General features: G+C 43.2%; 1 protein-coding gene across 1 annotated transcript in view; it reads left to right on the plus strand.

Annotated features, from left to right (window-relative positions):
* The window catches only part of RASSF2 (Ras association domain family member 2), a 71897-nt gene that overhangs the window by 42474 nt on the left and 11980 nt on the right, over nt 1-17443 (plus strand). Inside the window, exons 3-8 of the mRNA XM_043988205.1 lie at nt 4074-4149; nt 8002-8153; nt 9885-9973; nt 14163-14323; nt 15327-15428; nt 16350-16401. Coding sequence (XP_043844140.1) covers nt 4074-4149; nt 8002-8153; nt 9885-9973; nt 14163-14323; nt 15327-15428; nt 16350-16401 — 632 coding nt within the window. The remainder of the gene's footprint in view (nt 1-4073; nt 4150-8001; nt 8154-9884; nt 9974-14162; nt 14324-15326; nt 15429-16349; nt 16402-17443) is intronic.

The following is a 17443-nucleotide window of genomic DNA, read 5'->3' on the forward strand; positions in this document are numbered from 1 at the left end:
GGAAAGCAAATTCCCACCCTGATCATATTCCCTTTGCTTCCCTGCCCTCTTACCTTCACTCCCACTCTTGAATGTGTCTTTGAAGTTTGAGAAGGAGGAGGGAGGAAGGAGAGAAGGGTGACGGAGAAGGGACCTGGAGAGAGTATTCCAGAACAGCTGTCAATACTGGGAGGACAGAATTAGATGAGAGAAAGAAGAGTTTTTCCTCCTGCCTGAGTCCCTCAAACCTTTAATGTCAGGAAGCATGATGAGACACAGTCCCTGCCCTCATCATTCACAATTAAGTAGGGGGCTAACTGAGCCCTTGGGCAAATTGTGTAATCTCTCTGTGTCTCTGTTCTTCATGTGCAATTGGATAAGGCAGTATGGTGTAGTTGGTAGAGCTCTGGACTTAGAGTCAGGAAGACCTGGGTTTAGATTCTACCTCAGACAGTTACTAGCAGGCAAATCACTTAATCCTCTAGGGATCTCAGTTTTCTTACTTATAAAACTGAAGGGGTTCAACCTAAGGTGGTCTAAGGTCCCTTATAGCTCTTTATCTTTGGTCCTGTGACTTGTTCACTTATTTTAGTTGTGTCCGACTCTTTGTAACCCCATTTGGGGTTTTCTTGGCAAAGATACTGGAGTGGTTTGTCATTTCTTCTCCAGCTCAACTGAGGAAACTGAGGCAAACAAAGTTAAGTGACTTGCCCAGGGCCAGGGGCAGCTAGGTGATAAAGCACCGGCCCTGGATTCAGAAGGACCTGAGTTCAAATCTGGCATCAGACACTTGACACTCACTAGCTGTGTGACCCTGGGCAAGTCACTTAACCCTCATTGCCCCCCCCAAAACCCAAACAAACCCAAACAATCCTCCCCCTGCCCCAAAAAAGTGACTTGCCCAGGGTTACATGACTAGTAAGTGTCTAAGGCTGGATTTGAACTCAGGATGATGAGTTTTCTGGACTCCAGGCCTGGAGCACTATCCACTGTACTAACTAGCTACCCATGGAGTGATGAGAGAAGGCTTTATGGAAGTGGCTTTTTGTGGACCTTAAAAAATGGATAGGATTTCAGTTGGCTGCAGAGGAGGCACACCAAGTGCAAACCACAACCTTATCAAAAATATGAAGGTTGGAGAGCACAGGAGTTCAAGGCGTGTTCAGAAACCAAGGAAATATTCTGGTTTGGCTTGAGGCTAGAATGTGAAGGGAGTATCAGATAATATGATGAAGTCGGAAGGGTAGTTAGTCAAGAGCAAGTGGTGGCTACAAGGGAAGGCAAAGAACAGTTCCAGCCCCAAGGATCTCACTTTTCATATTTAGACACTGGCAGTGGGGGTGGATGTGGGGAAAGGCCTCCTGCCCAAGGTAGGATTTGAGCTGGGTCTTTAAGGAAGGTAGGTCGAGGTGAGGAGGGAGCAGGCATGAGGAGCAGTTCACCAGTACTGAGGCCCAAAGCCGAGAGATGGAAAGCAGTGAAGGATGGCAAGTGGGGTAATATGGCATGGAAAAGAATAAAGTAGAAGAAGATTTGAAGAGTAGGAAGCAGCCAACTTGTGAAGGGCTTTGATTGCCAAACAGAAGTTTTTATTTTAGATTTTGATGGCCTTGCACCAGATTGTAGAGGGCCTTGAATGCTAGGCTAGGTGGGTCAAAGAGTTTGAGCTTGGCCAAGAAGGCACCAGGGAACCATTGCAGAATTTTCCAAAGGGGATTGATGTGACTAGATCTATGCACAAGGAAGACAATGGCCCCCCAAATGGGTTAGCTTTACCTGGGAAGACCTTGACAGTTAATATCAAACTGTGGTTTTCATTTGTTGTAGAGTGAGGCAGGCCAAATTCTCAATCAGCAAAGATCATTGGTATACTTGTTCCACAAACCCAATCTAGAAGCCCAACTGAGGTAGATAGGTGGTACAATGGGTAGAGTGCTAGACCTGGAGGCAGGAAGACCTGAGTTCACAAATCAAGTCTTACGCACTTAACTGTGTGACTCTAGGCACCTGTATGCCTCAGTTTCCCTGTCTGTGAAATGGAGGAAATAATCCCACCCATCTCTCAGGGTTGTGAAGATAAAATGAATTAATATTTGTAAAGTGCTTTGCAAACTTTAAAGCATTATGTAAACGCTAGTGATGATGATGGCGATGATTCCTATTGACTTCAAAGGAACACACTGAAAGGAAAGCTCTTGGATTCAGAATTAAGGTCATAATTTTTAAGATAACGCATTAAAATTTTAAAGGTGTTTTATTGCAATAGACTCAACCACAGTCCCAGAGGACTCAAGATGAAGCATGCTGTCTACCTTCAGATAGAGAGGAGATGAACTCAGTGTGCAGAATGAAGTCTTGTGGTGTGGTTTTTGTTTTGGACTTGGCTAATGTGGGAATTTGTTTTGCTTGACTATACATATTGGTAACAGGTTTTATTTTTCTTTCTTTCTCAGAGGGGCATGTGGGAGGGAAAGAATTCAGAATTGTAAAAAATGAAATTGAATTAAGAAAAAAGTTTTGATATTTTTGTTCTGTTTTTAATGTCACTCATTTTCCCAGTGATAACTTCTTGCCCAATAGAACTTTTTCTTGTAATAAATAGGTACAGTTGAGTAAAGAAATAAGCAACATGCCTGGTTCTTAGTTCAGTACCTGGAAAATAGTAGGTGTTTAATAAATATTTATGGATCATTGAGTGACTATTGATTAATGATGCTTAAAGGTAGAGTTGCCCTAATCTCTTTTCAGGTCCATTGACTTTGAAAGACATAAAGAAGCAAAGATTAGTTGAAAGATGATGGAAATACCAGTAGAGTGATTGAAAAGATTCTTGGGAATGATAGAACAAAAGCTACATTAACTTCGATCCAGGATATATTAGCAGATAACAGCAATGAAAGCATCTGTGCACAATGTGCACAGAATCAAAGGAAAACCTTGTGGAAAATACTTTGCAAACCTTAAAAGACACTAAAAGTAAAAGTCAATTATTATTCTTATCTAGAGGTGCTATTTCATTTAGGAAGGTCACCTGTAAATAATGAGTCCAGCTAGATGGTCAAGGAAGGAGAGGGCCTTCCAGACAGTGAAATGGTAGTAGATTACAGGATTGGGAGGGAAATAATACAAATGGGGATGGAACAATATTCTGAAGCCCGTAATCTTGGGTCCTCTACTGCCTTATGGCTAGACCCTAAGTGATGTAGGGTGGTGAAATGGAAAGAAGGCTACAATCAGTCAAGAGAGACCTGAATTTGAATCCCACCTCTGACACTTATTAACTGTGGAACCTTAGGCAAATCATTTAGCATCTCTGAGCCTCAGTTTCCTCCTCTGTAAAACGAAGGACTTGAATTTCTCTATGGTCCCTTCTGGTTCTAGATGAAGTGAGCCTTATAAAATGGCATTTTTAAACAACTGTAAAATTGTTGTTATTAGTAGTCTTAGAACAAATCCTTCAGCTGATCAGTATTAGTATAATAGAAGTCAGCTGGGTGGCACAGTGGCTAGAGTTCTGGACTTGGAGTCAGAAAGACCTGACTTTGAATCCTGCTTCTGATACTCGCTATGTTGCCTTGTCCAAGGGGCTTCACCTCCTCTCAGCCTCAGTTTCCCCACCTGTGAAATGGGAATAATAATTGCATTTACCTCACATGGTTGTTGCAAGGATCCAAAAAGTGCTTTGCAAACCTTAAAAGTGCTATGTAAATGCTAACTTCTTGTTCTTCCTTCTTCTTCTCCCCCAAAAGAGAATCAATGAAAGTATTTAAGAAAAAGCTTTCTAAAGATTAGCCCTTTCCAAAGGTTTGGAATGGATAGACTTAGGTGGTAATGACTTGTAGATATTCAAGCAAAAGCTGGAAGAGTGATCCCTTGGCTAGACCATTGTCAAGGGGACTCTTGTAGGAGATGACCCTGGGGTTCCCTTTTGACTCTGACATTTTCTGATTCTTCTGATCTTTTCTGATCTTGTTTCTAAAAACTGAGTCAAAGTCGGGGTGGGGGTGAGAAAACAGCATTTCAGTGGCTGAGTGCCTGCATTACAGTTGACAACCTCATGCCTTCTTGTGTGTATCTTTCCCCCCCCTTTAAAGAAATGAACTTCTGGTACATCTGAAGACCTACAATTTATATTATGAGGGTCAGAACTTGCAGCTGCGGCACCGAGAGGTAAGAAATCCTAAGATGGTAAGTGATATATAGCCTAATTTACTTTGGTAGAAAGCACAGTACTCAGCGAACAATACCTTGCAAACAATAGGTTCCCAATAAATGATCATTGGAATGAATTGGACTTTTGGAAGGATCGTGTGTTAGTTGGCTCCTACCAGACATGGCAGTGTTTGGATCAAAAAGGATTAAATGATGAGCAATGCAATGTAATGCCAAGGGCACTAAATTTAGAGTCCCAGGCTCTAGTTTCAACTTCTAGCTCTGCTATTTAGTACCGGTGTGACTGTGAGCAAATCCCTCTTTGAGACTCAGTTTCCTCATCTGTAAAATGTGGTGGTTGTGTTAGATGATGTAAGGTCCTTCCCAGCTTTAAGCTTTATGACCCCTAAAATAGATGATGAAAGTAATTGTAACAGTTTAGTTATCTTTTCATCGAATGAAGAATTTATTAAGCACTTAATATATGTAAAGCATTGGGGACAGAAAAGGAGAAGCCAGCTAATCCCTTCCCTGAATGATCTGACGTTCCGGTGGAAAAGACAACAGATATGGAAGGCTTCAGCTTCGAGTCAGATGAGAAAATCCCATGGTCCTTGTAAGGGCACAGTATATATTAGTGCCTTTTCTTTCATGTCATTTCCACTGATAAAATCATATGAGTTTCTGATGTTGAACCATATGACAGTGCCAAGGAATTCTGTGGCAAGAATTGTCTTTTTGGGGTCTTCGGTAGTGGTGACTGCATTATATTGTCATGTTACAGTGAATCCTGATGCTCTGAAGGAAACCATGGGCTTATTTTGTCATGAAACAGTGGAGCGTTCAAGTCTTGAGCTAAGAGATTGGAGGTGATAGGGAAGAACATTCTAGGTATTGGGCAGTGGAAGATGGAGTGTCATGTGTGAGGACAACCAAAGCCACTGTAGCTGGATTGTAGAATACATGGTGGGGAAGAATAAGATATAAGGAGACTGGAAAGGTAAGAAGGAGTCAAGTTATGAAGAGATTTCAATGCCAAATATAGGACTTTATATTGGATCCTGGAGGTAATAAGAGACCACTGGATTTCATTGAGCAATGGGATAACCTGCCCTTTAGCAGCCAAGTGGAGGTTGGATTGGAGTTGGAAGAGACTTGAGGTGGGCACACCCATCAGAAGACCATTGCAACAATCTAGGCATAGGATGATAAAGCCTGTACCAAGGTGGTAGCTTTGTGAGTAGACAGAAGAAAGAGAAGTATATGATGGGTGTTGGGAAGGTAGAAATGACAAAATCTAGTCATGAATTGAGGAGTTAAGAATGACGCTGAGGTTACAGGCCTGGATAACAGGGAGAGTGGTGTTGCCCTTGACAGTAACAGGGACATTTGGAAGAGGGGAAGGCTGGGGGAGAGAGATAACAATTTCAGTTTTGGACACGTTGACTTTGAGATGACTATGTGACATCTGATTTGAAATGTCCAAAGAGTAGTTGATGATGTGTGACTAGCTCAGGAGTGAGGTTAGGACTGGATATATAGATTTGGGAATCATGGAAACAGATAAGATCACCAGGAACAAACAATTCCTTTTCTAATGAGGTTTCCATTCTACTAGGAACGTGTGTTCTAGTTGATTTTGCCACTAACTAGCTGTGCCACCTTTCTGAGCCCTAGCTTCTTACTCTGTAAAATGAGGATTATAAGATTTAGATCACCTACTTTCCAGAGAGGTGAGAAAAGTGTTTTTATGAACCTTAAAGTGTTACAGAAATGTGAGCTATGGTTTTCCTTATGGCATATAAATGGCTTCTCCATTGTCCGACCCTCTAAGGGCCCTGTATACCATGACTTCTCAAGGCCAAAAAGCAGTCTGATAAATTCATTCATAAAAAGGTATTAATGATGTCAGGAGCAAGAAATATTGCCTTTTCCAAAGGTGTTTGAATGAGCATGAGTTTAATGTAAAGAAATGCATTTCTCATCAAAGAATTTCAGGCACCATGACAACCTTGTGAGAGGTAAATGGGCCAGGGTGTACCTTGCTTGAGTCCCTCTATGAGGCAACTACCAATTTTGCTGACCACAGAATCCTAGGCCAATCCTAGACACTCTATAAATATAGTTTTGACGTCTGCTATTTCATAGGCTTGTCTTCCTTTAAAACCCTACCTCAAAGCCTTCTCATGGTTTGGAGGTGACCCTGAGTTCTTAAAGGCTGTGCCAGTTGAATGCCAACTTTTGGCAGCTACTGCCAAGCTGGAAAGGCTTTGAGGACAGGTCCGGGAATAGACTGTCTGCCTGTCATCTGAGGACCAGGCAGGATAAATGCAGAAAGATTCAGCACCAATTTAGCTGCTGGGTGATGAATTATTTGGCCACAGAAACTCTTTTTAAACTCATCTACTAAATCATTGAAGATTTGTGAGCAGTATTAGGGGAAGAAAGACTTAGCCTAATGAGGTCCCAGATCTTTGAAACATTGAGGTCGAGGCTTATGAGATCTAGAGCTGGAAGCGACTTCAGAGATTATTTTAGTCATCCCTTCAGGGGACAGTGAATGAGGTAGCTGTGGGGCTCAGTGGGTAGAATGTGGGGCTTGGAATCAGAAAGACTTGAGTTCAAATCTAGTCTTAGATACTTTCTAGCTGTGTAATCTGACATTTATGTAGCACTTTATACAGAACATTTTACATAGATTTATACACTTGGGCCTTACAACAATCCTGTGAAATCATAGGTTTGGGCAAAGCAAAAACAATCCCACGGTGTGGGTATGGTGGTATAGGTGGTGTTATTTCCATTTTACAGTTGAGGAAATAGGACTAGAGAGAGGGAATTGATTTTATTTAAGGTCCTACTAGTAGGAAATGGCAGCTACAATATTTGAACCCAAGTCCTCAATTCCAAATCCACAACTTTTCCCACTATGTTGCTTATAGACCAGTAGGGAAGAGGACCTTTACAGAAATGCTGTACTTGTAACACAAGGTAGGCTGTGGTAGAGGCCATCACACAGATACAAACAAGTGGATGGGGAGTTCATTTTAGGGAGAGATTGCTCAGGAAAGAGCAGGAAAAGGTGACCCAGAGGAGGTAGGAGTTGAGCTGGGAAGGTTGGGATCCTTGTTTAATGTTTAGCTGTGGTTGGTGAGGGTGTGTGTGTGTGTGTGTGTGTGTGTGTGTGTATCCTCACCAACCACACACTTGTATATGTATATATACACACACACACATGTGCATAAGAATATATGTATATATACACACATATATATCCGGAATATGCAAATATAAGGGATATAAGGAAAATATGAGATGTAAGGAAAAGATAAAGGATGTATAGATGTGCTATATATGTTTGTGTGTATATCTACATACATACACAAACGCGCAAGCACGTGCTAATTGAATGTTTAGGGTCTTGCTTGATTTTTTCGGAAGAGAAGGTTTACCACTTGTATATTTTTATTTAAGAGGTCTTGCCTTCCTTAAAGATATTTATACACAGGAGTTAATGATAATGTTTCTGAATTTCCCTAAGCATGATTGACTTTCAGAGTGCCACCTTTAATCAATCAATCCTAGGGTTTTACTTAAATTAACAAAGGACCATCATTCAAATACATAATTAGAGGCTAGACTCATGAACTGGCTAACTGTTCTTTCCTCCTGTGGCCATAATAGACTCATCTACCATATACTTCCAATTCTGCCCTGGCCCTGGGGCTCACAAAAACAGCTATTTTCTCTTCAGTAAGACCTCCATAGAGGTTGGGTGAGGCTTATGGGCATGGACAACTTGGTCAAGAGGGCAAGGGCACAGGGTCACTTCATCTAGGCTTTGATGAGCTCATTGCTTTTCTGGGGCAGGAAGAAGATGAGTTCATTGTGGAGGGATTATTGAACATCTTCTGGGGCCTGCGCCGGCCTATCCGTTTGCAGATGCAGGACGACAATGAACGGATCAGGCCCCCTCCCTCTTCTTCCTCCTGGCACTCTGGCTGCAACCTGGGAGCTCATGGGTCAGTACTGTAATAGTCCCCTCTCAGAGGATAGCCCTATGTATTCCTCTGTGTGTTTGTGTATTCCAAAGGTTTGGGCAGAGGAAAAAAAGTACTTGAATGGTTCTCCTTACCCCTGAACTCATGCCTTCTTCTCTCTTCTTCCCATCCATTCCTGACATGGGGTGATGGATAGAACGTTGGACTTGGACTCAGAAAGTCCTGGATTCAAATCCCACCTCATATATTTATTAATTGGGTGACCTTGGACAAGTCATAAACTCTGTGAGCCTCAGTTTCCTTTTCTATAAAATAAGGAGGTGAGGCTTGATGACTTTTATGGTCCCTTTCAAATATAAATCTATGATCTGTTGTCTTTGGGCCTTTATCGGGAGGATGTGAGAAAGGAGAGAAGAAAAGGAAGTTATCATGGGAATTGGAAGACATCAGTATCACTCCCAATCACAAACACTAACCTTGGTATAGCAGGTCCATTCTGTGGTCTGTCTACAGGGCTCGTTGTGGGAGAGTTTGAATCTGGATGAGAAGGCTCTGGTAGTGTCCAGCTTAGGCCTGTGTCAGCTGTGCCCCTGCCTGTTTCTCTCCTTGATATCACTTCTCCACAGAGCAATGTCCTCCACCTCCCCCCACCCAACCCCAGCTCCTACAGTGTGTCTGCTCTTTGTCCTTCACTTCTTATGAGATGGAAATGAGGTCAGGAAATTTCCCTTATGGGTGATGTTCTTCAGAAGACTTTTATGGACTGCTCAGGAATTCACAGTTCCAGCCTTAATTTTCCCTTTTAAAACTTTCATCCCCTAGACTACGTGAAATGTGTGCTTTTTGATCATGCTTCAAATATTCCCAAATGAGATTTTTTTCTTTTTCTTGCCTGACCTATTTTTTTTTTAGCTTCCTTGATTTTGAGTGTGTGGCTCTGTGTTCTCTACCATCCTCCCTCCTCAACCCCCACCCCCCGGGGACTTTGGGGAGAGATGACACAGTATGGCCCTATCTTACCAAGTCATAGGTCACCGAGAGGCTGTCTGGTACCCAGCTTTCTTTTCTTTCAGCCCTGTGGGTGGGCTTTGTCTCAAAGAAGACTAAGAAACCCAAGAAGCACGATTGTACCCACCAGGTGCTTGTCCATCCTGCTTTTCTACAAGGCCTGATTTTTGCCAGGTGGTTGTTTTCTTTTTCTTCTTTTTTTTTAAGATTCCAAAAAGCAGCCCCCGAGTTATTAATCCCACAAAGATGAAACCTCTCCAGGATGTCACCCTGGTGAACAAAGGAGCTCTGTTTGCATTTTCCCAAATAAACAACACAACCCAATGGACTCAGAGGCTTGACCACAGGCAACAAATTGGTTTTGTTCTCAGGCCCGGAGTTTGATGAAACGGGCGATTGTATTGCTGCAGATGTTGAGTGCCAGAATCCCTTGCCTTTTCTGTAGGTGGCCTTCATCCTCAGGTGTTGGGAGTTGGGCCAGCCCAGTAGGAAGGCTCCCTCCACTCCCTGCCATACGCTAGTACCATTCTGAGAGCTGGTGAGAGAGAGACCACGTGTTGTCACTGCTGAAAGAACTAAGGAAACCCAGCATCAGCTGCAGTGCTGGGCACTGAGCCAGCCTCTCTGTTCTCTTCAACAAGCATTTATTAAGCACCTACTATATGTCAGGCCCCCAGGGGAAATGAAAACAAAAATGAAATAACTCCATCAAGGAGCTCATATTCTCTGTTTTCTGTCTCTTAGATCCATAATGAAGCCTGTTGCCATCCCGGACATTCAGATAACAGATACAGATGCAGCCCCCGGAAGTGACAGGAGGCTTAGCCCAACAGGTGAAACTGACTGGGGGAGGGAAGCAGGAGGGAAGGAAGGTCCTGGGGGCAGATCCATTAAGAGATGTGATACTAGTTCTCAATTCGAGTGTGATTTCCTGATTTTTTTCTCAGAGTTTGACTCAGATTAGTTTGAGAAGTGAGTAGTTTCAGGCTTGGAGAAAAATTGGAGGAGCCAGCGAGATTATATCTAATCCTGCCCACAAAGGGTCAGGATTATATGGGGAGCCTGGAGCGTCTAGGTACTATCATTGATTTACTTTCTCCATCTCTTCCCAACCCTGCACTTTTTTTGTTACCCCAAGAGATGAAGAGGCAGCTTTTTTTTTTTTTTTGTGGGGGAAAGAATAGGCTCTCTTTATTTAAAAGGTCAGCTAGAATCTTTGAGTGATGTTAATATATTTCTATAGTATGCACTGTGTACCAGGCACTGGGCTAAGTCCTTTGCAATTATTATCTCATTCGATCCTCACAATGACCCTGGGAGGTAGGTGCTGTTATTATCCCCTGTATATAAGTGACTTCCCCAAGGTCACATAGCTGTTGAATGTCTGAGGTCAGATTTGAACTGGGTCTTCCTGACTCCAGGCCTGGCTGCATTATCTCATGTAATCATAGAATCATAGCTTTATTGTTAGAAAGGACCTGAGAAGTCACTTAGTCCAGTTCTTTCATTTTACTGTTGGGTTTGCCAATCAAAGAGTAAGTAAAAGTTGAACTGGGATTCAAATACAAGACTCTTAACTCCAAATCCATTGTTCTTTTGTCTACACCAAAGCTGTCTCTCTAATCCTCATTACGACCTAGTGAGGGGAATTTTGTTGATCAGTTGTGTCCTACTCTTCATGACCCCATTTAGGGTTTTCTTGGCAAAGATACTGGAGTGGTTTGCCATTTCCTTCTCTAGCACATTTTACAGATGATGAAACTGAGGCAAACAGGGTTAAGTGACTTGCCCAGGGTCACATGGCTAGTAAGTGTCAGACCAATTTTGATCTCAGATCTTCCTGATTCCAGGCTCAATGCTCTCATCCAGTGAGGAAAATTGAAACTTACACAGGTTAGGTAACTTCTCTATAGTTACACGGCTAATAAGTAGCATAACTGGGATTAAAATTCATATCTCTCTTACCTAGTGGTGGGGGAAATGGGTGGGAATAGGAAGTAGTTATAAGAGACAGCCTCACTTCCAGGGTAGATGCAGAGGAGCTATGTCCCAGGTTCCAAGGACAGTGCACTCTGTCAGATAAATGGTACAATGGAAAGAACTGTGGATTCTATGTCTAAGGACCTGGGTTTGAATCTTGACTCTGCTGCCTATTTCCCTGACTTCCTACAATCCACTTTCCTTGTCTTGGCTTTGGTTCCTCCATCTGTCAAATGAGGGGATGTAGATTTAGATTTTCTCTGAGACCCCCTGCTGATCTAAATCTATGATCTTAAGGTCAGCCTGTAGGCCATGGCCCTTGGACTATATATGAGCAGGGAGGTCATGGAAAGCCTTCTGCTGAGCCATACAGTAGGATCATAGCAAACACATCCTCTGCTTTTGGTCCGGACCCCAAGTGTATAGGGAGCATTATCTGCTGAGTGCAGACCAGATCATATCAGTCTAGAGAAATCCACCAGATCAGAAGAGGGTCTGGGTTTCTAGTTCCCACAAGTGCCAGGACCATATGGGCTCCAGACTAGCCCTGGAGAAGTGAATGTGTGGGGCTTCCCCCCACTCCCTCCTGCTCTCTACTCCCTCCTCATCTTCTCTTCCCCTTCTCCAAACCTCTCCCTCCATGCCAGACTGCTTGGGGGTCTCTTTGTTCCTAAGTTTCTCTTGTCTGTAGTTGAAGAAAGTGATAAATCAGTTTGGCTCTGCTGAGGTGCTAGAGACTTGGGATCACAGTTAATATGTTCTTTATCTTGGCACTACTTTAATAATTTTTAAAAAAGTCTTTAGATAAAGACCTTACTTAAGTCAAAGGAATGACTAATTCCTTGTCCGTTGAATGGAAGTCAGTCACTCATAGCTCTAGAGTTCATCTAGGCTAAAGTGAAAATGCCAGTGGAGAGTTCATAAGTCGGAGCTAGGGAGTCATCCCTTGGCACCTGCCTTCTTCATGTGTCATTGAGGAGGCTGCCCTTTACACCATGCCAGGCTGGAGAGGCTTCCAAATCCTAGCTGAGCTCCAGTGGTTTGAGGCCAGCCCCTCTCACTCTCCTTTTCTGGGGGACCTACCTGACTGTTCTGTGGGAGCAGAGGCTGGGAAGTGCAACTTCAGAATGTTCTTCTACCTGCTTATTCTCCTGCATAGTTAATACATATTATAACTAAGGAGAGTATTACTCCCAGGGACACTGGGAGATGTAAACTCAGAAAAAGTGGCAAGAATTTTTCTTGAGGCAACTAGGTAGCACAGTGCCTAGAGTTCTGGACTTGGAGTCAAGGAGACCCGAGTTCAAATTCAGCCTCAGACACTTAATAACTGTATGATCCTGGGCAAAACACAACCTCTGCCAGCCTCAGTTTCCTTATATGTAAAAAGGAGATGATAGTAATAACATACCTACATTACAGGTGCTGGGATCAAATGAGATAAAAATGCAAACTTTAAACACTATATACTAGCTATTATTAATAACAAGGAGAAGAAGAACAAGAACAGATCCTGGTTGATTAGGGGAAAAGGAGGATATGAAAGGTTGGGTTCTATAAGTTAGATCTTAATGAAGTTACAGGGTCTATAGCTGGAAAAAATCCCAGTGGTCATCTAGTCTTGATTTACTTGTAGTTACAGAGATAATACATGTCGAGGATCTGAACCCAGATCTTCTTATTCTAGCAATCTTTCAAGTAGATGATGCTCTGCCTGATACTGAAGGAAAGCCATCTAAATTCAAAGATCTCTTTTTTTATCAGGTTGGCTGTAAGACTTTTCATTTTAAAGGAGAGACTTCTGACATCTTTGGGCCCCAGTTGTATTTTTGGTTTAGACCAGTGATTTCCCTTATCAAGGACTAGAGTACTCCTGGAGGAAACTACCTCTTCTTGGGCAGATTGACAATTGCTCTTAAATGGATTGTCTTAGATGGTTGGTTAGAACACTGTGAGATGAAGTGATTGACCCAGGGTCACATAGCCAATGTATATCAAGAGACAAGACTTGAACCTAGTCCTTCCTGGCTTTGGGGCCAGCCTTATGTCTACTGTGCCATGCTACTTTTTGGGATAAATGGAAGGATAGAAAGATTGAGGTAAAAAGGACTTTATGAATGGAGGTCATTTTCACTCGGGGTGGTCATGAGGGCTTAATGGAGGAGGTGGGCACTGCACCATGCCTTGGAAGAAGGATGCTTCAGCAGAGGGGGAGAGGACACATCCCCAAAAGGGATGGAGTGAATAAATAAGGACAAAGGACATAAAAGGGCAGGTTGCAAGTAGGATGGAGAGTTGTCTAATTTGTCCATGGAAGGAAATAGTATGAAACGAATCTGGAAAAATTGGTTAGATCCAGACCATAGATGCCAGAATCAGGTTAAGCTCCTGAATTACAGGGGACACTCGTGTTTCAAGGTCAGAAGGGAGAGGTCCCAGTTTGGGGGACAGAAGAAATGGACAGAGGTAGGAGAGGTGTGGCAATGCAGAGCCCTGGAAGCTAGGAGATAATAATAATAACTAGCAGGGGCAGCTAGGTGGCGCAGTGGATAAAACACTGGCCCTGGATTCAGGAGTACCTGAGTTCAAATCTGGTCTCAGACACTTGACACTTATTAGCTGTGTGACCCTGGGCAAGTCACTTAACCCCCATTGCCCCGCAAAAAAAAAAAAATAATAATAGCTAGCATAGTGTTTTACATGGAGGTAGATGCTATTATTATCCTCATTTGATAGATGAGGAAACTGAGGCAAACAGAGGTTAAGTGACTTGTTTGATTTGAACTTGTCTTCCTGGCTCCAAGTTCAGCTCTCTGTGTACTGTTGAGAAGGAAGGATTGATCCCTTTTGTAATTTCTTGAGATTTTTGTCAGAAAAAGATGTGTAGGAGCCATTAGTGTGGTTTTTATTAGTATGTTTGTAGGTATGGTGCTTTGAAAATGTGGCCAATGGCCAGTGAAGGGCTGTGACTGGGTGAAGATGATGACTTCCAGTGAGACCAGATCCTTAAGTAGGGCTCATAATTGATCACTGTTCTCCCAGGGACCAGAGAACTGAAGCCCCTACAAGAAGATGCCCCTCAGCTGATGAGGACACACAGTGACGTTGGGGTCCGGCGCCGTGGCAATGTGCGCACGCCTAGTGACCAGCGGCGCATCAAGCGGCATCGTTTCTCCATCAATGGCCACTTCTATAACCACAAGGTAGAGTAGGAGGATGGGCAGGGAAAAGGAAACCATCTCTTCTCTGAAGACAGGGGTAGCTATAGTCAGGGCTATGGAGAGATGGGACACTTCAAAGGAAGAGGGGCATGGAGTCCATGGATAGAGCAGCTCAGGGAAGTAACATGTCGACTTCCTGAATTTTGGACAGGAACAGACGTAGCTATTGCTCAGATGCTTTACACCAGGACTTAGCAATGAAGCTGGCCTGTGCTTGCAGAAGTCCCCAATTTACTGATAGTTGGGCATGTTTAGTAAAGTGTCCTTACAAACCACCAAGGCCTTATAAAACACAGCATTTGCATGCATCGCCCCCCTTGTGCTAATCCCTCTACAAGATAGGCAATGTATGGAGGGGCATATTTGGGACTGGTTTGCATGAGATCAAGTGTAAAAGGCAATGGAGGGCAAATGAGTCAGAATAAGAGAGCCAGCCCCTAACAGCCCGCCCTCTCTTTTGGAAGAAATATTGCCCAAGAAGCCCACCCATATGGTAAAGAGCCACAGAACTAGATGTTTTGTAGCCCAAAGAGAAGGGCACTCTGTTTATTTCTTCTTTGGGGTGGTCACCAAATACCTAGACACCAACAGGAAGGAATGTAAAAATTAGGGCCTCTTGGGCTCTCCAGAACTCTTATAAAAGGCAAGCCACATAAGGGATCTGCATTCCTAGAGAGAATGAAGCTATGTTAACCAGCCTGTAGACTCCCCCTGTTATGGTGATAAAATAGAGAGAAGCAGCAGTTTGCCCAGCCATCTGTCTGTATCACAAAAATGGAAATTTTGAAGTTGTTTTATCTTTAGCCCTGATGATGTCTCTGGGAGACCTGAGGAGTTGCCCAGAAAGCTCTAGTCAATAGGGCATTGCCCCCAGGATTCTAGACCCCCAACTGGAATACGACCTTCCTTCTTTCCCTTCCTTCTTCTCCTTCCCCCATCACTGGACTCTAATGAGAATTGCAGTGGTGGGCTCTTCTATTGGCAGACATCTGTGTTCACCCCAGCCTATGGCTCCATTACCAATGTCAGGATTAACAGCACCATGACAACGCCTCAGGTCCTCAAGCTCCTTCTCAATAAATTTAAGGTAAGTGGTCTTCAAGAGTCATCCTGACAAACAACCATGGGGCTGTCGTTGAAAGCTGATGGTAGGTGTGCAGAAGGAGGCTTGGGGATGATTTTCAGTGAGCGTCATGGTAGTCATTAGGCTTGCCAAGAGACACTCATGGGTAGAGTCAGGGCCATAGCCAAGTGGTCTTCCCCAAAGGCAGGGAGAGTAGCATCCATAGGTATGAGAGATTAGAGAGTCAATATATTAAGATTCTGCACTCCAATTTAGAAAGGAAGGAGACAAGCATTTATTAAACCCCATAGTACGTGCCAAGCACTGTGCTAAGTGGGTGGAGAGATCTAGTATAATAGTTTGAGGTGAGGGTAGAATCTAGTAAAGGTTTTTAAAGATGGGCTTGTTTGAAGGCAGCAGGGAAAGTACCAGTTGGTAGGGAGAGGTTGATGATTGAAGTTGTATTCTTTTGGAGAAGAGGACCCATGTAGAAGGGTTTGCTTTGGTAAGGAGATGGGATACCTCTTTGTCTGAGACTGGGGGAAAGGAGAGAGTGGGGAATGATGTCGTGTTTTTTTTCTTTTTTCTTTGTGTTTTTTTTTTGTTTGTTTTTGTTTTTTTTTTTTTTTTTTTAGTGAGGCAATTGGGGTTAAATGACTTGCCCAGGGTCACACAGCTAGTAAGTGTTAAGTGTCTGAGGCTGGATTTGAACTCAGGTACTCCTGACTCCAGGGCTGGTGCTCTATCCGCTGCGCCACCTAGCTGCCTCAATGTCAAGTGTTTTTGATACAGAGAGAATAGGAGAAGAGGGAATTCAAATCAAATGGCCTTATTTAAAAAAAAAAAAACAAAAAAACACCACACCTAACAGTACATAATAGGTGCTTAATAAATGCATGTTGATTGATTGATAACCCTTCTTGATAATATTTGCTTTATTTCCAGATTGAGAATTCTTCTGAGGAATTTGCTTTATATATCGTTCATACCAGTGGAGGTAAGCTTAACAATATTTGTAAGTTAACTTTTTTTTTGTAAATTAACTTTTTAAAATCCCCATTTCTTACTTTGCTTGTTATTACTTTTATAGGACTTTGTATGTAAGATTACATCCAAGCCCCTCGTTAGGACTTGTCCTTTTGCGCTCCTTAATGGGTGGCAAGTCCTTGTTCTGTAGATGTAGATCTGGCCACATCACTCCTTAGCTCAAAGAATTTAAGCCAGACAAGCGTCCTTGTGAGAGGCAGCTGGGGGTGTCAACCAAGCCCCAGGCCGTAGGATCCTAGACACAGAAGGGCTCAGGATTCTAAAGTGGACTGGTGAGAGGAAAGGGATCATGGGAGGGCAAGCTCTCTGCAGGACCACCACCTTGCACCCCCTACATGTCTGTTACTCAAGGCCCCTCTCCTTGTACAAAAGAAGAGGAAAGTGGAGGGAAAGAGCAGTGGGCTCGGTCAGCCTGGTCAGAAAACTAGGTTGCCCTGTTTGCTTCTAGGCAAAGTTCACACTCTTGTTTCCTGGAATTCAGAGCCCTTCCCATTTTGGTCCTACCTTCTCTTTCTAGCTTTTCCTTATGTTTTCCCCCCACTCTGTGCAGTTTATAATGTAGCCCAACTGGGCAATTCTCTAGCCCTTCTCCCTCCAAACAGGAGTTGTGTTTTCCTGTCTTTATGCCTTTTCTCAGACTATACCCTATGAATAGAATGTCATCTTTTTCTTTTTTTTTTCCAAGTTAAATTCCTCCCACTCATGTCCTTGCCCCTCAGGATCACAGAGTTATAGAATCCCAAAGAGTCAGAAGGGACATAGGAGGACATATAGTCCAACCTGTACATAGCCAGCATTTATAAAGCAGTTTCTATAAGTTATCATGGATGATCCTCACAACAGCCCAGGATATCAGGTGCTATTATGATCTTCATGTGGGAACTAAGACTCAGCAAGTGGCTTGCCAGAGCCACAGAGATGGTATCGGAGGCAGATCTGAGCTCAGATCTTCCTGACACCAAGTGCAGTGCACTCACTAGTCAACCCAGCTA

Source organism: Dromiciops gliroides, chromosome 2 (assembly GCF_019393635.1).
Source record: "Dromiciops gliroides isolate mDroGli1 chromosome 2, mDroGli1.pri, whole genome shotgun sequence".
In the NCBI taxonomy this organism is placed as follows: domain Eukaryota; kingdom Metazoa; phylum Chordata; class Mammalia; order Microbiotheria; family Microbiotheriidae; genus Dromiciops; species Dromiciops gliroides.